Source organism: Cololabis saira, chromosome 20 (genome assembly GCF_033807715.1).
Source record: "Cololabis saira isolate AMF1-May2022 chromosome 20, fColSai1.1, whole genome shotgun sequence".
Taxonomy (NCBI): domain Eukaryota; kingdom Metazoa; phylum Chordata; class Actinopteri; order Beloniformes; family Belonidae; genus Cololabis; species Cololabis saira.
In genome coordinates, this window is record NC_084606.1 from 605,888 (window position 1) to 627,140 (window position 21,253).

General features: G+C 46.4%; 1 protein-coding gene across 1 annotated transcript; it reads left to right on the forward strand.

Annotated features, from left to right (window-relative positions):
• Positions 1 to 1,631: 1,631 nt before the first annotated feature.
• On the forward strand, positions 1,632 to 9,638 carry LOC133420892 (uncharacterized; the record flags this gene model as incomplete). The annotated part of the gene is made up of 5 exons (XM_061710774.1): positions 1,632 to 1,676; positions 8,345 to 8,426; positions 8,482 to 8,800; positions 8,861 to 9,094; positions 9,236 to 9,638. Coding segments are annotated over exons 1-5 (1,083 nt in total), but the record flags the coding sequence as incomplete, so codon positions are not given.
• Positions 9,639 to 21,253: the final 11,615 nt, after the last annotated feature.

Genomic DNA, 21,253 nt, shown 5'->3' on the forward strand with positions numbered 1-21,253 from the left:
ATGCAAACCATTAAATATCAAATTTTTCGCCAGGCCTGACTTGGGTGCAAAATTTGGTGAGTTTTTGGGCATGTTTAGGGGGGCAAAAAGGCCCTCCTTTCGTCAGAAGAAAAAGAAAGAAAGAAAGAAAGAAAGAAAAAATTCCTACAGATACAATAGGGCCTTCGCACTGCAAGTGCTCGGGCCCTAATAACGGCCAAAGAACACGGCTGCGGCTGTGACGTCACCAAGTCCGTCCAATCAGCAGCAGATGTCGCTGTTTGACTGAACCACGTGATCCGAAGCAGCGAGTCCGTGGAACGGATGGATGTTTGGTTTCGACATGTTTCTAAACTTTGTTCTAAACATGACAGATGTGGTTCTGACACTGCAAACTTATGAATAATTATCAGCAGAGATTCTACAGCAGAGCTACAACCAGGGACTTTCTGATGGAAATAAACAGTTAGGAGCAATGAACACACACGCACCAGCTATTTATGTTCAATCAATGTTTAGGCTACTAAAACTCAGTTTACAGAGTAAACATACATGTTTAAAATATCGGAATATCATTCATATAATAGTTTAAACATGTAATCATTCAAATTGTGTTATTATATTAGTCATATTTATATGATTACTTTATAATTATTCTCCTTTATATTATAACATATTGAACATAAAAGTGACATTTATTTGCCAAACAAAATAGGTCCAGTTTTCCTACAAATATCATCCAGAAGTGCAGCTTGCTGAGCCCGAACAGAGAACCAGATGTTGTGGAGAAAAACACACGGAGGACAGAGATGAAACAAAGATGTGAGTGAAACAGTGGAATTAAAGAAGACAGTGAAAAGACCTCCGAGTTACATGAATATACAGTTAAATGACCCGACTGAAGACTTCACTAGACAACAGGGCGTCACAGAGTGGGAGAGAACTTCAGACCATTAATAACTTAGTTACACGGTCACTAATCCTAAAACAACACAAAGTCAGAGCAGTTCAGCACCACGGATAGCGACAGCATCATTTTGACACTCGCTTGAACTATTTCAGCTCAGTTTCTGCATCTGCATTTTTCCAGATAAAATATTTATTTGTTTAATGACTGATGCAGGAGTCTCCAGTAGTTTGCTGAGGTGTCAAGTAACGAAGTACAAACACTTTGTTACCTAACTTAAACCAGCACTATGTAACTTTTCCACCTTAATCTAATATTTCATCATCATCATTGTGATGGTACATCAACTTCCAACAGGTTTAATGAACCTCTGTCATGGTCTGAGGGGTCTGTATCGCCTTCACTGGCACTATGTAACTTTGAGGAGCATGGTAGGAACCCTGCCACACTAAAAAACTACACATTTTTACGGCTTTGACTGCTTTACGGCACATACGTCACTTCCCCCTCCTTCCCCATTCGTAGTCCAGATGAAAATGGGCGGGGCGTGGAGCGCAGAGCTCAGGAGAACTGGTGGTGAGCTGAATGAGGAGCTGGTATCATGGCTGAAGCAGCAAAATATCAGAAGAAAATAAAAGTTTTAACGGAGCGGAGGAGGCGAAAAAAAAGAAAGCGGGAGAGTAACAAGCTAAATGCCCGGTGGAGAATAAACATTCACTCGCTACAAGCCCTTGTAGCCGTCGACATGGACGAGATGGTTGGAGGATGTAAAGACGTTCATCACCTCCAGGTATGCACTTTTATCAACACCTATGTCAGTGTGTTTTACAAAAACAATTATCCTGAAACTACTACAGCTGCTGTAAGTGTTGCTACTGTAGCAAATGTCAATATCTATGTAAACCATGTGACTCTGCAGGTCTGTATATACAGCAGTACTGGAGTTGTAAAATAAAATCAGGGGGGATGGTGGATTTTATCATATGGGGACAGATAATTTGTGCTGATTATAAATAATATAATATATTACAAATAATAGCAGTGACCAAAACACCTGCAGAAATACTGCAGGAATGACATAGCAGCAGTTAAATGCAGCCTTCTGTAAGCTTTAAATATCCACTGGGCTTACATCAAATACATCAAAACACAAGAATAAAAAACACTTTTCTGAACTTATCAATATGACTCTGTCCTTCACAGGATAAGTAACATGGATCACTGCAAAAACTCACAATCTTAACAAGAATATTTGTCTTGTTTCTAGTTAAAATGTCTCATTTTAGTAAAAAAAATCTCATTACACTTAAAACAAGACTCATCACTGGAAAAAACAACAATTTGCACCTGTTTCAAGTAGATTTTCACTTAAAATAAGTAGAAAAATCTGCCAGTGGAACAAGATGTTTTTTGCTTGTAATAAGAAGATAAATCTTGTCCCACTGGCATATTTTTCTACTTATTTCAAGTGAAAATGAACTTGAAACAGATGAAAATGGTCAAATAAGTAATTTTTCTGGTGTTATTTTTCTGGTGATGACTCTAAATGTTGAAATAGCAGTAAAACCACATTCATTGATGAAATGACGGAATGGAAAGGAGGAATGGCAGTTTTACAGGGGGGATGATTTTGGCCGTTTTTATTTCAGGGGGGATGCCATCCCCCCTCATCCCCCCTCAACTCCAGTACTGATATACAGATACTTATACACTGATGGTAAAATCAACACATTTGTAGATACAGTAAAATATAGGCAGAAAAAATGAAATATAAAGGCAAAGTATACACTCCCAGATAAAAAGAATACAATATAAACACCATATAAGCATATAAAATAAATCTACTTTGTTTGAATTATATTAAAATAATAACAAGGGTAGTAAAATAAACCTTATATGGTGTTTATAATGTGTCGTTTTATCTTGTGAGTGTATAAATATATACATTTCTCTAATTTTTCTATATATTAATTGCTTTTACTGTCTGCGTAATTACAGTGACTTCAACAACGGAAAAAATTCAAACTTGTGATCAACAAAATATGTTGATTGATTTATAGGTCAGTAATTATCAGAAAGACATAATGTTTTTGTATCTTTATTCTCACACTCTGCAGGACTACATCAGATCTGGAAAACTTCCAGAATCACATCCTCATGCAGGGAAGGTTCTCCTACACTCCAGCAGTGAATCATCAGGGAAGGTTCTCCTACTCCAGCAGTGAATCATCAGGGAAGGTTCTCCTACTCCAGCAGTGAATCATCAGGGAAGGTTCTCCTACTCCAGCAGTGAATCATCAGGGAAGGTTCTCCTACTCCAGCAGTGAATCATCAGGGAAGGTTCTCCTACTCCAGCAGTGAATCATCAGGGAAGGTTCTCCTACTCCAGCAGTGAATCATCAGGGAAGGTTTTCCTACTCCAGCAGTGAATCACCAGGGAAGGTTCTCCTACTCCAGCAGTGAATCACCAGGGAAGGTTCTCCTACTCCAGCAGTGAATCATCAGGGAAGGTTCTCCTACTCCAGCAGTGAATCATCAGGGAAGGTTCTCCTACTCCAGCAGTGAATCATCAGGGAAGGTTCTCCTACTCCAGCAGTGAATCTCACGCGGACTCTCCCAGCACGAAACATGGATGGACACAAGATGCTACTGCTACTATAGTCATTGTATTTATTTACAGTAACTTCTTACACTGTTTCATAGTTCAGTTTTTATTATCAGTTCATTATTTTTACTGGTAACACTTTACAATAAGGGTCCCTTAATTAATGTTAGTTAATGTATTATTAAGCATTAATTAACAGTTTAATAATAGTTAAATAACCATTATTATGTATTACTTAACATTAATTAGCATATTAGTTAATGCATTAATAAAGTTAGTTAATGCATTATTAAGCATTAATTAACAGTGTAATAATAGTTAAATAACCATTATTATGTATTACTTAACATTAATTAGCATATTAGTTAATGCATTAATAAACAGTTAATTAATGCCTACTGCTCAGAGTTAATTAATACATTAGTAAGCATTAATAAACGTTACATGATGTAATTATTTATCCTTATGTATGCATTACTTAGTATAAAGTAATACATTAGTTAATACATAAGTAAAACGTTAATAATGTCCCTAGTAATCATTTACTAATGGTGTTTATTTGGAGTGAATATGCATTAAGTAACAGCTACCTAATACATCTACTAATCATTCACTAATGGTGTACATGTTTACTGGATGGGCATTATTAAACAACTATTTAGAGTCTTAAGTAATCATTTCCTAATGGTGCTGTGTATGTTATCAGGTAGCTTACCTGACCTTATGAACGGTAACCTGACATAAACCTTAATAAATGTATAGGAGTGGCTCATAACCATTACTTAACCATTAGTAAATGCTTGCTGGACCCTTATTGTAAAGTGTAACACATGTATCCCTTAGGTAACACATTATTAATGCTTAACTGCCTCATAAGCATTACTTAACCATAATTAACCATTAGTAAAGGCTTGCTGGACCCTTATTGTAAAGTGTAACACATTTATCCCTTAGGTAACACATTATTAATGCTTAACTGCCTCATAAGCATTACTTAACCATAATTAACCATTAGTAAAGGCTTGCTGGACCCTTATTGTAAAGTGTAACACATTTATCCCTTAGGTAACACATTATTAATGCTTAACTGCCTCATAAGCATTACTTAACCATAATTAACCATTAGTAAAGGCTTGCTGGACCCTTATTGTAAAGTGTAACACATTTATCCCTTAGGTAACACATTATTAATGCTTATTATGCTTATGGTTAATTATTAATTAATAATTAACCATTAGTAAATTAAGCAATCACATATAAAGAAGTTTACACTTTTTATTTAAAACAAAATAAAACAGATAACAGATAACATTTGTTATATGTATACATCTTATACATATATATATATACATATATATATATATATATATATATATATATATATATATATATACATATATATATATATATATATATATATATATATATATATATATATATATATATATAGCTTTGAACAAACATTATTTAGTAACATAATACAATAACACAGTATGATAGGCTGGCATCATTTTATCATCCTTCATTTTATGTATTGTAGCAGAAATGACTTCAGTGGCCTTTATAACCTGCTTGCATCTTTTAGCAAAGTCTGCCACCGTCTCCCCCTTCTCCACATGATCATATTCTTCTGGAGCAGCTATTGCGAGCTCGGCAATCGCTGCAGTCCTCACAATAGTAAGTCTGTCTACTCCATACTTCTCGAAGGATTTGGCCATATTCTTCCCCGTCTGGAAAATGGCAAGGACTTCCTTGTACCGCTTCACCACATCACCTGGTCCTCCAACTAATATAAACACACAAGAACAAGAAGGAATGTATCATTTGAATCATGAGATTGATGAGAAGAAAAAAACAAATAATTGTATTTTACTGTTATATGTATATATACATATATAGGTGTGTATGTGTGTGTGTGTGTGTGTGTGTGTGTGTGTGTGTGTGTGTGTGTGTGTGTGTGTGTGTGTGTGTGTGTGTATGTGTATATGTATGTATGTATATATATATGTGCATATGTATATGTGTATATGTGTATGTGTATATATGTGTATGTATGTGTATATGTATGTATATGTTGTGTATGGGTATGTTTTTTTTTAAATATATTTTGTATATTATTATGTGTATATAGAAGTGTATATATATGTATATATATATATATATTTTATATATATATATATATATATATATATATATATATATATATATATATATATATATATATATATATTTTTTTTTATATATATATATATATATATATATATATATATATATATATATATATATATATATATATATATATATATATATATATATTATGGCATGCCGTTCAGGAAATTAATATTTGAATATATTGAATGAACCTTGAATATATTGAATGAACCTTGAATATATTGAATGAAACCCCGAATATATTGAATGAACCTTGAATATATTGAATGAAACTCTGAATATATTGAATGAACCTTGAATATATTGAATGAAACTCTGAATATATTGAATGAACCTTGAATATATTGAATGAACGAACCTTGAATATATTGAATGAACGAACCTTGAATATATTGAATGAACGAACCTTGAATATATTGAATGAACAAACCTTGAATATATGGAATGAATGAACCTTGAATATATGGAATGAACTTTGAATATATCATCAGGGAAGGTAACAATAAACGTTTCACGTTTATGTACTATTAATCACGTGATACGTGTGTTGTGGCTGGAGTCGGGCCGAGCTGAGTCATGTGCTCCGGTGTTCTGCCATATTTTGCTGCTTTGCCAAAAAATGCTACCCAATGGTTTTCTACCTTTGTAGAGCTACAATTTTATTGTGTTTTACTCCCTAAACCACGTCCTTTTCCCCAAGAGGTCCTTGTCTCTTGCCAGGCCGTCATTATAAATAAGAATGTGTTATTAATGACCTGCCTGGTTAAATAAAGGTGAATAGACGAATGAATATCAAATAAAGCGATAGAATTGTTTTTTTTTCTCTCTTTATCGTATAATTTTCACAAAGTGTAATGCAATTCATGTCATGGGTAATGTATTTTGAAGGATCAAATACTCGACATCCCATATTATCCTTTTTACATCGTGCAAGAAATGATTGGCGTCGCAATCAAACTTTGAAAATCGACTGTGCGCATGCGCAGAACCACAAAGTAGCATTTTCTGGCAGGGAGCAAGGAATGGCAGAACACCGGTTGTGAACTGGCATCACCACGACCCAAAACATGGATAAAGTTACTCCACTGTTGAGCTTTCTACGAAATCGCGGTGTACCAGAAGAGTTCCTCTCACGCATGGAACAAGAACATGTAAGTGTATAAAACTTCTTGTGAAAACTTTATTTCACTGCTGTCAAGGCTCAGTCATGCAGAGCTATAACCTAGTTAACTTAGTCAGCCAGCCAGGGTTACCGGGAAACACCGGTACTATGCACAGTTTTGCATCCCTGCCCTGAATTACCATGTGATTTCTATCAAACTTTGATTTTAAAGAGTCATTACTGAGTGTTAAAGGGTTGAGTTGCCGCGCGGTGACGCAATTCTAGCAGGGATGCAAAACTCGGCATAACACCGGTGCAGTTACAACAATTACCAGGAGAAAGAGATGCTGGTTCTTCAGGTCCTCTGTATGGACCGAACTGAACCTACATTCAACCAGAATGACCCAATTTATACAAGAAACCACATCTACTAACATTACAAAACAATCAACAGTTATTGGGCTACTTATAAACTGTTTATCCCATACATACAGCCCAACATCTCCCAAGTAATCTGTCAACTATTTAGCACTTTTAAAACAGTATTACAAAGTGCACAGATTTAAGCTTCAGGCCCCAGTATAGTTGTTAAAGGGAGCCAAGTGTGTGTGTGTGTGTGTGTGTGTGTGTGTGTGTGTGTGTGTGTGTGTGTGTGTGTGTGTGTGTGTGTGTGTGTGTGTGTGTGTGTGTGTGTACATAAGAGAGCATATCTGCATGTATCATATTGACTCAGAACAGGAAGCATTACATTAATCTTTGTTCTTGATGGTATTTTCTTCTACAGGAAGAGGTACAGCATATGCGCATTTATGGAATACCCACATTATCCACAACAGCAGAAATGCAGTAGCTCCAAGTGGACGTCCAATTCTTATGTACACCATCCCTCGTCTATTTGGAGGACAAGATCACCTGAAAGAGGTGTCTCGGGAAGCAGTGGGCTTGTAAACAAGAATGCCAACAAAGAGGACCTTACCCTTGTGATGAAACTGTATTCAGCTTGTGTTGTCTTATAATGGCAGAGAAATTCTTACAGCCTTCCTGAGAACATACATTCGTGCGTGCGTTCGTGCGTTTTTGCGTGCGTTCGTTTTGCGTGCGTTTTTCGTGCGTTTTTGCGTGCGTTTTTTCGTGCGTTTTTGCGTGCGTTCGTTTTGCGTGCGTTTTTTCGTGCGTTTTTGCGTGCGTTTTTTTGTGCGTTCGTGCGTTTTTGCGTGCGTTTTTTCGTGCGATTTTTCGGGCGTTTTTTCGTACGATTTTTCATACGTTTTTTCGTACGATTTTTCACACATTTTCTTGCGTTTTTTGTGTGTTTTTTCGTGCGTTTTTTCTTCTGTTTTTGCGTTTTTTCGTGTGTTTTTGCGTTTTTTCTTGCGTTTTTGCGTTTTTCATGCGTTTTTGCATTTTTTCGTAGGATTTTTCGTACGATTTTTCGGGCGTTTTTTCGTACGTATTTTCGTACGATTTTTCATACTTTTTTTCGTAAGTTTTTTCACGCGTTTTCGTGCATTTTCGCATTTTTTTGTACGTTTTCCTCCAGTCCCTCCAGTCCCCCCAGTCCAGTCCCCCCAGTCCCCCCAGTCCCCCCAGTCCCTCCAGTCCCCCCAGTCCCCCCAGTCCCCCCAGTCCCTCCAGTCCCCCCAGTCCCCCCAGTCCCCCCAGTCCCTCCAGTCCCTCCAGTCCCCCCAGTCCCCCCAGTCCCTCCAGTCCCCCCAGTCCCCCCAGTCCCCCCAGTCCCCCCAGTCCCTCCAGTCCCTCCAGTCCCTCCAGTCCCCCCAGTCCCCCCAGTCCCTCCAGTCCCCCCAGTCCCCCCAGTCCCTCCAGTCCCCCCAGTCCCCCCAGTCCCCCCAGTCCCTCCAGTCCCCCCAGTCCCCCCAGTCCCTCCAGTCCCTCCAGTCCCCCCAGTCCCTCCAGTCCCCCCAGTCCCCCCAGTCCCCCCAGTCCCCCCAGTCCCTCCAGTCCCTCCAGTCCCCCCAGTCCCCCCAGTCCCTCCAGTCCCTCCAGTCCCTCCAGTCCCTCCAGTCCCTCCAGTCCAGTCCCCCCAGTCCCCCCAGTCCAGTCCCCCCAGTCCCTCCAGTCCCTCCAGTCCCTCCAGTCCCCCCAGTCCAGTCCCCCCAGTCCCTCCAGTCCCTCCAGTCCCTCCAGTCCCCCCAGTCCCTCCAGTCCCTCCAGTCCCCCCAGTCCCCCCAGTCCCCCCAGTCCCTCCAGTCCCTCCAGTCCCTCCAGTCCCTCCAGTCCCTCCAGTCCCCCCAGTCCCTCCAGTCCCTCCAGTCCCCCCAGTCCCTCCAGTCCCTCCAGTCCCTCCAGTCCCCCCAGTCCCTCCAGTCCAGTCCCTCCAGTCCCCCCAGTCCCCCCAGTCCCTCCAGTCCCCCCAGTCCAGTCCCTCCAGTCCCTCCAGTCCCTCCAGTCCCTCCAGTCCCTCCAGTCCCTCCAGTCCCCCCAGTCCCTCCAGTCCCTCCAGTCCCTCCAGTCCCCCCAGTCCCCCCAGTCCCCCCAGTCCAGTCCCCCCAGTCCCCCCAGTCCCCCCAGTCCCTCCAGTCCCTCCAGTCCCCCCAGTCCCCCCAGTCCCTCCAGTCCCCCCAGTCCCCCCAGTCCCCCCAGTCCCCCCAGTCCCTCCAGTCCCTCCAGTCCCTCCAGTCCCCCCAGTCCCCCCAGTCCCTCCAGTCCCCCCAGTCCCCCCAGTCCCTCCAGTCCCCCCAGTCCCCCCAGTCCCCCCAGTCCCTCCAGTCCCCCCAGTCCCCCCAGTCCCTCCAGTCCCTCCAGTCCCCCCAGTCCCTCCAGTCCCCCCAGTCCCCCCAGTCCCCCCAGTCCCCCCAGTCCCTCCAGTCCCTCCAGTCCCCCCAGTCCCCCCAGTCCCTCCAGTCCCTCCAGTCCCTCCAGTCCCTCCAGTCCCTCCAGTCCAGTCCCCCCAGTCCCCCCAGTCCAGTCCCCCCAGTCCCTCCAGTCCCTCCAGTCCCTCCAGTCCCCCCAGTCCAGTCCCCCCAGTCCCTCCAGTCCCTCCAGTCCCTCCAGTCCCCCCAGTCCCTCCAGTCCCTCCAGTCCCCCCAGTCCCCCCAGTCCCCCCAGTCCCTCCAGTCCAGTCCCTCCAGTCCCTCCAGTCCCTCCAGTCCCTCCAGTCCCTCCAGTCCCCCCAGTCCAGTCCCCCCAGTCCCTCCAGTCCCTCCAGTCCCCCCAGTCCCTCCAGTCCCTCCAGTCCCTCCAGTCCCCCCAGTCCCTCCAGTCCAGTCCCTCCAGTCCCCCCAGTCCCCCCAGTCCCTCCAGTCCCCCCAGTCCAGTCCCTCCAGTCCCTCCAGTCCCTCCAGTCCCTCCAGTCCCTCCAGTCCCTCCAGTCCCCCCAGTCCCCCCAGTCCCTCCAGTCCCTCCAGTCCCTCCAGTCCCCCCAGTCCCCCCAGTCCAGTCCCTCCAGTCCCTCCAGTCCCCCCAGTCCAGTCCCCCCAGTCCCTCCAGTCCCTCCAGTCCCTCCAGTCCCTCCAGTCCCTCCAGTCCCTCCAGTCCCTCCAGTCCCCCCAGTCCAGTCCCCCCAGTCCCTCCAGTCCCTCCAGTCCCCCCAGTCCCCCCAGTCCCTCCAGTCCCTCCAGTCCCCCCAGTCCCCCCAGTCCCTCCAGTCCCTCCAGTCCCTCCAGTCCCTCCAGTCCCTCCAGTCCCTCCAGTCCAGTCCCTCCAGTCCCTCCAGTCCAGTCCCTCCAGTCCCTCCAGTCCAGTCCCCCCAGTCCCTCCAGTCCCTCCAGTCCCCCCAGTCCCCCCAGTCCCTCCAGTCCCTCCAGTCCCTCCAGTCCAGTCCCTCCAGTCCCTCCAGTCCAGTCCCTCCAGTCCCTCCAGTCCCTCCAGTCCCTCCAGTCCCTCCAGTCCCTCCAGTCCCTCCAGTCCCTCCAGTCCAGTCCCCCCAGTCCCTCCAGTCCCTCCAGTCCCCCCAGTCCCCCCAGTCCCTCCAGTCCCTCCAGTCCCTCCAGTCCAGTCCCTCCAGTCCCTCCAGTCCAGTCCCTCCAGTCCCCCCAGTCCCTCCAGTCCCTCCAGTCCCTCCAGTCCCTCCAGTCCCCCCAGTCCCCCCAGTCCCTCCAGTCCCCCCAGTCCCTCCAGTCCAGTCCCTCCAGTCCCTCCAGTCCCTCCAGTCCCTCCAGTCCCCCCAGTCCCCCCAGTCCCTCCAGTCCCCCCAGTCCCTCCAGTCCCTCCAGTCCCCCAGTCCCTCCAGTCCCCCCAGTCCCTCCAGTCCCCCCAGTCCCCCCAGTCCCTCCAGTCCCCCCAGTCCCTCCAGTCCCTCCAGTCCCTCCAGTCCCCCCAGTCCCTCCAGTCCCCCCAGTCCCTCCAGTCCCTCCAGTCCCCCCAGTCCCTCCAGTCCCCCCAGTCCCTCCAGTCCCTCCAGTCCCCCCAGTCCCTCCAGTCCCCCCAGTCCCCCCAGTCCCCCCAGTCCCTCCAGTCCCTCCAGTCCCTCCAGTCCCTCCAGTCCCTCCAGTCCCCCCAGTCCCCCCAGTCCCCCCAGTCCCTCCAGTCCCTCCAGTCCCTCCAGTCCCTCCAGTCCCTCCAGTCCCTCCAGTCCCTCCAGTCCCTCCAGTCCCCCCAGTCCCCCCAGTCCCTCCAGTCCCTCCAGTCCCTCCAGTCCAGTCCCTCCAGTCCCTCCAGTCCCTCCAGTCCAGTCCCTCCAGTCCCTCCAGTCCCCCCAGTCCAGTCCCTCCAGTCCCTCCAGTCCCTCCAGTCCCTCCAGTCCCTCCAGTCCCCCCAGTCCCTCCAGTCCCTCCAGTCCCTCCAGTCCCTCCAGTCCAGTCCCTCCAGTCCAGTCCCTCCAGTCCCTCCAGTCCCTCCAGTCCAGTCCCTCCAGTCCCTCCAGTCCCTCCAGTCCCTCCAGTCCCCCCAGTCCCTCCAGTCCCCCCAGTCCCTCCATTCCCTCCAGTCCCCCCAGTCCCTCCAGTCCCTCCAGTCCCCCCAGTCCAGTCCCCCCAGTCCCTCCAGTCCCCCCAGTCCCTCCAGTCCCTCCAGTCCCTCCAGTCCCCCCAGTCCCTCCAGTCCCCCCAGTCCCTCCATTCCCTCCAGTCCCTCCAGTCCCTCCAGTCCCTCCAGTCCCTCCAGTCCCCCCAGTCCAGTCCCCCCAGTCCCTCCAGTCCCCCCAGTCCCTCCAGTCCCTCCAGTCCCTCCAGTCCCCCCAGTCCCTCCAGTCCCCCCAGTCCCCCCAGTCCCCCCAGTCCCCCCAGTCCCTCCAGTCCCTCCAGTCCAGTCCCCCCAGTCCCCCCAGTCCCCCCAGTCCCCCCAGTCCCCCCAGTCCCCCCAGTCCCTCCAGTCCCCCCAGTCCCTCCAGTCCAGTCCCCCCAGTCCCTCCAGTCCCCCCAGTCCCTCCAGTCCAGTCCCCCCAGTCCCCCCAGTCCCCCCAGTCCCTCCAGTCCAGTCCCCCCAGTCCCTCCAGTCCCCCCAGTCCAGTCCCCCCAGTCCCTCCAGTCCCTCCAGTCCCTCCAGTCCAGTCCCTCCAGTCCCTCCAGTCCCTCCAGTCCCTCCAGTCCCTCCAGTCCAGTCCCCCCAGTCCCTCCAGTCCCCCCAGTCCAGTCCCCCCAGTCCCTCCAGTCCCCCCAGTCCCCCCAGTCCCCCCAGTCCCTCCAGTCCCCCCAGTCCCTCCAGTCCAGTCCCCCCAGTCCCCCCAGTCCCCCCAGTCCCCCCAGTCCCCCCAGTCCCCCCAGTCCCTCCAGTCCCTCCAGTCCAGTCCCCCCAGTCCCCCCAGTCCCTCCAGTCCCTCCAGTCCAGTCCCCCCAGTCCCTCCAGTCCAGTCCCCCCAGTCCCCCCAGTCCCCCCAGTCCCCCCAGTCCCCCCAGTCCCTCCAGTCCAGTCCCCCCAGTCCCTCCAGTCCCTCCAGTCCAGTCCCTCCAGTCCCCCCAGTCCCTCCAGTCCCTCCAGTCCCTCCAGTCCCTCCAGTCCAGTCCCTCCAGTCCCTCCAGTCCCCCCAGTCCAGTCCCCCCAGTCCCTCCAGTCCCCCCAGTCCCCCCAGTCCCCCCAGTCCAGTCCCCCCAGTCCCTCCAGTCCCTCCAGTCCCCCCAGTCCCCCCAGTCCCCCCAGTCCAGTCCCCCCAGTCCCCCCAGTCCCCCCAGTCCCTCCAGTCCCTCCAGTCCCTCCAGTCCCCCCAGTCCCCCCAGTCCCCCCAGTCCCTCCAGTCCCTCCAGTCCCTCCAGTCCCCCCAGTCCAGTCCCCCCAGTCCCCCCAGTCCCTCCAGTCCCCCCAGTCCCCCCAGTCCCTCCAGTCCCCCCAGTCCCTCCAGTCCCTCCAGTCCCTCCAGTCCCTCCAGTCCCTCCAGTCCCCCCAGTCCAGTCCCCCCAGTCCCCCCAGTCCCTCCAGTCCCCCCAGTCCCCCCAGTCCCTCCAGTCCCCCCAGTCCCTCCAGTCCCCCCAGTCCCTCCAGTCCCTCCAGTCCCCCCAGTCCCCCCAGTCCCTCCAGTCCCCCCAGTCCCCCCAGTCCCTCCAGTCCCCCCAGTCCCTCCAGTCCCCCCAGTCCCTCCAGTCCCTCCAGTCCCTCCAGTCCCTCCAGTCCCTCCAGTCCCCCCAGTCCCCCCAGTCCCTCCAGTCCCCCCAGTCCCCCCAGTCCCTCCAGTCCCTCCAGTCCCCCCAGTCCCTCCAGTCCCCCCAGTCCCCCCAGTCCCTCCAGTCCCCCCAGTCCCTCCAGTCCCTCCAGTCCCCCCAGTCCCTCCAGTCCCCCCAGTCCCTCCAGTCCAGTCCCCCCAGTCCCCCCAGTCCCCCCAGTCCCCCCAGTCCCCCCAGTCCCTCCAGTCCAGTCCCCCCAGTCCCTCCAGTCCCCCCAGTCCAGTCCCTCCAGTCCCCCCAGTCCCTCCAGTCCCCCCAGTCCCTCCAGTCCCCCCAGTCCAGTCCCCCCAGTCCCTCCAGTCCCCCCAGTCCCCCCAGTCCCCCCAGTCCAGTCCCCCCAGTCCCTCCAGTCCCTCCAGTCCCCCCAGTCCCTCCAGTCCCCCCAGTCCCTCCAGTCCAGTCCCCCCAGTCCCTCCAGTCCCTCCAGTCCAGTCCCTCCAGTCCCCCCAGTCCAGTCCCTCCAGTCCCCCCAGTCCCTCCAGTCCCCCCAGTCCCTCCAGTCCCCCCAGTCCAGTCCCCCCAGTCCCTCCAGTCCCCCCAGTCCCCCCAGTCCCCCCAGTCCAGTCCCCCCAGTCCCTCCAGTCCCTCCAGTCCCCCCAGTCCCCCCAGTCCCCCCAGTCCAGTCCCCCCAGTCCCCCCAGTCCCCCCAGTCCCTCCAGTCCCTCCAGTCCCTCCAGTCCCCCCAGTCCCCCCAGTCCCCCCAGTCCCTCCAGTCCCTCCAGTCCCCCCAGTCCAGTCCCCCCAGTCCCCCCAGTCCCTCCAGTCCCCCCAGTCCCCCCAGTCCCTCCAGTCCCCCCAGTCCCTCCAGTCCCTCCAGTCCCCCCAGTCCCTCCAGTCCCCCCAGTCCCCCCAGTCCCTCCAGTCCCTCCAGTCCCCCCAGTCCCTCCAGTCCCCCCAGTCCCCCCAGTCCCTCCAGTCCCCCCAGTCCCTCCAGTCCCTCCAGTCCCCCCAGTCCCCCCAGTCCCTCCAGTGAAGTCAAGTCAAGCTTGTGAACTTTGACTTTAACATACTGTACCATTGTATTATTTTAGTTTTCTGTCCTTATCTGGTTTGTGTTTTTGCTTCTTGTCTTTATTCTGTTTATTCTGTTTTGCATGTTGGATGGATGCGCGTTTTGGAGAGCGCAGCAGCTGCGCTCTCCAAAACGCGCATCCATCTCTCCTTGCACAGCATCGATGACACTGTAAAATAGCCTCTTGAACTCGGTCTTTTCGTCTATGTCACTCTGTGCTTGCCCAATGGTTTCTTCAACTGCAAATTCACGGAGGTTCTTGTTAACTGTGCGTCTTCTCTTGCTTGGACCGGGGCCGGTCACTGGCACAGCCTCGCTGGCCGTGACTGGAGGAGCGCAGAGATCCCATAGTGCAGCAAATTCATTTTCTGTGCGCAGTGTCTTCACACAGTCAGAAGCGCTATTCACAAGTATCACTGCAGTGAACAAGTCCATATCTTCGCCAGCGAAAAACTAGACCGCAGATTCATTCATTCATTCGAATTGCGCGGTAACGGTTATTAACGTAGGCTACGTCAAGTAGGCCTACGTAATCTGACGTTTTGGCCGTTGCAGTGTAAATTTCCCAATCAAACATAAACACACCATTCTTATATTATATTTCTAATATTTTAGTGATAAAGAGAGCAACATTAGTATTTTTAACTAAAATGGGCCCCCTATGGCCCCCTATGGCCCGCCCATAGCGACGGGTGTGCCGCCAGGTCATAAACCCCGCCCCCAGGTCATAAACATATAGAGCAACAAGTATGTATAATTATGGAATAGTCTTTTGATTGACAGAATGAATGTAAGGTAATGCTACACAGCAAAAAAACCAGGGTTTACGGCTGTGTATACCCCCGGTATTTCAGGTGCTAGCACGGGAATTTATGTAAGGTAAACCAGCCGAAAACTAAAAATTTCCCCGGTCCGGAAACACCCGTATTGTACTGGGACCTCCTGCTGTGTTTGGAGTAGCCAGCTCAGCAGGGTGCCATGCTGGCTATTGTCACACAAAGGTGTGACATTCCAGACTTGAGGGGGGCGGGGGGGGGGAACTTCACCCCCCCAACCTCCCCCAACCCTCACCCCCCCAACCCTCACCCCCCCAACCCTCACCCCCCAACCTCCCCCAACCCTCACCCCCCCAACCCTCACCCCCCCAACCCTCACCCCCCAACCTCCCCCAACCCTCACCCCCCCTACCCTCACCCCCCAACCTCCCCCAACCCTCACCCCCCCAACCCTCACCCCCCAACCTCCCCCAACCCCCACCCCCCCTACCCTCACTCCCCAACACCCCCCAAGCCCCACCCCCCCAACCTCCCCCAAGCACAGCAACCTCTACTGGTGCAAAAGAAAATTGCACCCGAGAGGATTACTGCAAGCTACCTGCAGTTTACCAGGCTACAAATACATGCACATTTCAGAAATCAAATAAGCAACCACCTCAGTACAAGTAAATGTATTTATTGCAGAAAATTAAAACACAGTATTCCAAAAAGTTCAGTGTGTGTCCACATGAAAAAAACAAAAAAGGCACTTTTAAAAGCAAATCTCCGACAAAGAGATCAAAACTTCGTCCAGTCAGTGAGCACTTCTCTCTCTTGCAGTTTTTTTTTTTACAGTTTGATCTGAATGGCCCCTGCTCCTCTACCAAACAGGTCAACTTAAGAGTTTAACAGAGCTAAAAACGAGCCATTGTCTCCCAGTGGCGCCACCCGTTGCGTGGCACCGCTCTGCCCCAGTGACTGTCGCTGCACATGTAGGTATAGGGCTGAACTCTGTGTCTTTGGGGTGGAGGTGAAACTATCCACACCGCCCGTCCATCTACGACGCCATCTTCTTCTTCTGACATCAGGTCATCAGGTCACATTTCAGCGGGAGTCTGTACACATCTAGCCCTGGAGGCCAGCAACTGCAAAATATAGAGTAGCAATTAAAATGTGTATAATTTTTACCAATATTCAATTAACACTAAATTAAAAACATCTCAGTTCCATATACTGTAACTCACCTTCCCAAATATTGCTGTAACTTACCCTTGTTTTCCGTTGTCTAGTCTTCATTGCATTGTTTAATTTCTTTTTCTGGGGAGCATTTTCTGGCTGATCGAGACGATGGCTCCTTTTCAAAGACTCAAAATAAGTCTTGCAAGCAGCTAAAGCACAAGCAAAAATACAATTAGAATTTAATTAGTTTCAATATCTATTCAAAGCAATTCTAAAAGAACAAGGATGGATGTGCCTTTCTTTTTACCTGTTATCACGTCGCTGTCTGTGTCAGGAAAAGCAATGCCGACCTGCTCCAACATGTATGTCGTAACTGCAAGGTTATGTGGAGAATTGATACTGTTGGGAAAGAGAGGAGCCATGTTAGTTGATTAAAAACAAACTCAAACCCCAAAGCAACCTTTTATTTATTTTTGTGTGGAGAAAATAGATCTAGATCACACGTGACTACACTGAGCACACGTGACACGTTACTAAGAATACTATAGAAATATTGATTTAATATAAATACCATGTCATAGCTATCTGTTTCTGGTTATTTTCATATAAAAGTACGTTTTTCAATGTTTATAATTATTCACAAGTATGCAGTGTCATAACTACATCTCTGACGTTGATAAAAAACCAAACTGTTTGAAAATCTGTTGAGAATTGAGCAAGTTAAGGTTGTTTAAGCAGTACATGCACCATTAAACACAATGTTAGAGTGAGCGAGCTCTCCTGTGGTAAGATGGCCGCCGTGTGACGACGTCGCTCTGCATTGGCAGCAGCGCGGACGAGTCATCTAGCCTTTAATAAAGTCCATAGACATATATAAAGTTTATATATGTCTATGGTCCGACCCATCACTACTAAATCAGTTTGGTTTTTCAACAATTTCTTTCCTAATGCCGTTTATTCATTTATTTTTTATTTTGCTGTGGTAAATTACAGTGATTACAAACAAAAAACATATATTTACCTTTGTTTTGGATCCAGCTTCATAGCGTTGTTTTCAGAATTGTGTAAACGTCTTACAGCCTCCTGTATAGATTAATAATACAAAGTTAGTGTGATTCTAAAAGTATTTAAGCATTATTACCTCATGTGGACATGCAGTTAAATGTAAAAGGAATTGTGCACAGTCCTTAGTCATAAGCAAACTTACTTACAGCAACACGTGTGTTCTTTGCTCTTTTAATCCGTTTTGCGGGTGTGGAATCGGAGCTGAAAGTTTCAACACGATCAGAGCTTAAGTTCTTCACTTCCTCGTCCAGTAGCTCAAATCTGCCGTCGATGTCCTGTAGTCTGCGCTCTATCTTTTCAAATCTGCTGTCTACTTTTTCTTCGAATTTCGATATTTGTCGCGACAAAGAATTTAAAGCATTAACAACAACAGATACACCTGAACCGGGACTTTCTCATGGGGAAGAAGATGGAGTTGACCGTCCTTGTCGCTCTACTGCAGGTCTGGTCGGAGTAACATCTGCTTCAGGTTGATTTGGATAAAAGCACAAGGACCGTTTATGCGACATGTTTTACAACAATGCAGCAGTATCTCCTCAAAAGCAAAAAAAGTTCTACCGGGCGGGAGCAAAACAAACAGTAACTGACTAGGACAAACTTTAAAGACCCCCGCAACTCTCAACGCTGTGAGACAGGAACCAATCACATTGCTGAATCAATTCTTAGCCACGCCCCCGCAATTGGGCATAAACAGGTTGGGGGAGTTTGAATGGTAACTCACAGAAGTGTTGATGGCCGTTTGATGGCTCTCGATGGCTGCATTTTTTGAACAAAGGCCTAAAGGTCCCCTGCTGTTCCTCTACCCGTGGCAAAAAAGTGGGGTCAGTAAACTCCCGATTACAGCCCAGAAATGGCCGTATTTCACAGTAAACTTCTTTCACCAGTAAATTCCCAATAACATCTACATACACCCAGCAAACACGAACATTACCGGTTAAATGCTATGTCAGCATATTCCCATAAACTCATCTTTTCGTGCTGTGCTAAATAGCGTCACAGATTAGCATCAGGTAAGCCAAGACAGAGACGTTCTATAAACCGAGACAGCCCACTCCGGTTGTGTTTCCTGTATCTGTGTCACGTGACTGCCACGCCCCTTTAGGAGACCGGAAGTAGGTCCTGAGTATTGAGTCCTATGGGAAAAGTGAACGTGAGCACAGATTATTACCAATTCCTTCGCCCCATAGTAACCTAAGTAAATACGGGACCCATTTTTCAAAAGCCACCAACCTTCTGAACATTCTGACACCAAAATGGAAATTTTCAGACTGGCAGATTAGGAGAAAATGAACTTTGTTTGAGACCTGTCTCTGTCTGAGCAACACACTCTCGCCAGATTTGGCTCTCATCGTTTTCCCAACGGATAAAATGAAGTTTAAAACTAAAATAAAACTTGCTTCTTTGCTTAATAATACTGTTATTTTTATTATTTAAGTATTTTTGGAAGAAAGTTGTACTGTATCTAGTGTTGTATGTTCCAAAACGATGTGGGGAGAGGGGCGGCCACGCCCACTTAGGAGACCGGAAGTGTATACCGTTTCAAACCATTGCAACTGTGTGGATGTGAACAGGTCACACTTGAAAATGAGTCTTCGGACTCAAGTGTTTTATCTGTATAAATAAAGGATAAATAAAAATAAAAATCTTGTATTAGTTTACAGCGCAGTCTTGCCTCATCCAAGATGGCGGCGACGGTGACGTATCGCAGCAGCGGGCATGGTCGCCATGGCGACACCGTGCCGTCTCCATGGCGACGCCTCACTCCCGCTGAGGGAAACGCGGCGGAAACCTTTCAACACAAACTTCTTTCCTGAAAGTGATTAACTGCAGTATTTTCAGCTTTGGGCTGGACTTCACTCCGCCAGCGCAGGTTTGTAAAAGCAGATCCCTCATTAACATTAAAAAGTGTTTTAAAACAACACTTTTGGTGCTTGTAATTAACTTCAATGTCGTTTTTGTGAAACGTCGTCGTTAAAGTCGGTTGTGATTGATCTCCGGTTCGGCAAACCAACATGTTTTAGAGCCATATTGGACCAAAAACACAAAAAACTAATATGTCTGGAGCCGCAAAAAATGAAAAGTCTTCAGTATAAGAATTAGAATGACCTGCTGGTAGAAACGAACAATTTAAATGACATATTTTGGTCAACTAACATGACTAAGCATAAATTACATAGAAACACCAGCAAAAATATATTACAAAAATGAAATAAATAAGGATTGAATCCAGATTTAAAGTAATTAAACTTTCATATTATTTAGTTTTTACACGTTTTAAGGATTTAAAGTAATTAAACCTTCATATTGTTTAGTTTTTATACGTTTTAAGGATTTAAAGTAATTAAACCTTCATATTGTTTAGTTTTTACACATTTTAAAGATTAGTTTTTTAAAAAATGTTTTAATTTATTTTTTCCATTGTAGTTTTCAATTTGTTAATATGTGAAATATTCAAGTTTAATCCACTTTTTTTTGTAATTTTTTCATCAGAATTTAAATGACATATTTGGGTCAACGTGTAACAAACATGACTCAGCATATATTACACAGAAACACCAGCAACAATATTAAAACAAAACATTTAAATAAAAAAGTATTTAATCCGGATTTAAAGTAATTAAACCTTCATATTGTTTAGTTTTTATACGTTTCAAGGATTTAAAGTAATTAAACAATGTAAAATATTGTTTAGTTTTTACACATTTTAAATGTTTTTTTTAAATGTTTTAATTTATTTTTTTCATTGTAGTTTTCAATTTGTTAATACATGAATTATTCAAGTTTAATCCACTTTTTTTGTAATTTCTTTTCATTTAGTCAGAATTTAAATTACATATTTGAGTCAACGTGTAACAAACATGACTCAGCATATATTACATAGAAACACCAGCAACAATATTAAAACAAAAAAATAAAATAAAAAAGGATTTCATCCGGATTTAAAGTAATTAAACCTTCATATGGTTTAGTTTTTATACGTTTAAGGATTTAAAGTAATTAAACCTTAATATTGTTTAGTTTTTATACATTTTAAGGATTAGTTTTTTTTTAAAAACGTTTTAATTTATTTTTTTCATTGTAGTTTTCAATTTGTTAATATTTGAATTATTCAAGTTTAATCCACTTTTTTTGTAATTTTATTCATTTAATCAGAATTTAAATTACATATTTGAGTCAACGTGTAACAAACATGACTCAGCATATATTACATAGAAACACCAGCAACAATATTAAAACAGAAAATTAAAATAAAAAAGGATTTAATCTGGATTTAAAGTAATTAAAACTTCATTTTGTTTAGTTTTTATACGTTTAAGGATTTAAAGTAATTAAACCTTCATATTGTTTAGTTTTTACACATTTTTAAGATTAGTTTTTTTTAAATGTTTTAACGTATTTTTTTAATTGTAGTTTTCAATTTGTTAATATGTGAATTATTCAGGTTTAATCCACTTTTTTTGTAATTTTATTCATTTAATCAGAATTTAAATGACATATTTGGGTCAACGTGTAACAAACATGACTCAGCATATATTACATAGAAACACCAGCAACAATATTAAAACAGAAAAGTAAAATAAAAAAGGATTTCATCCGGATTTAAAGTAATTAAACCTTAATATGGTTTAGTTTTTACCTATTTTAAGGATTAGATTTTTTTTGTTTTTTGAATCCTCTTTTTCTCCTCAGTTATTTTTCTCTTTTTCTCCTGCCGGCGCCCCCTGCTGGTGGAAACGTGTCTATGACGCAAAACTTTGTTAAGAGAAATTTTGAAATGTAATATTTATTCTACACATTTTTACAGCATTGGAAAACGTTCTGAATGTTTGTGTCATGTTTGTCCTCCTGCAGAAACCACAATAAAACAAAAATATATTTCCCTCCCCCATTTACTTCCATTTTCAAACATTTTTGAAAAAGCTCCA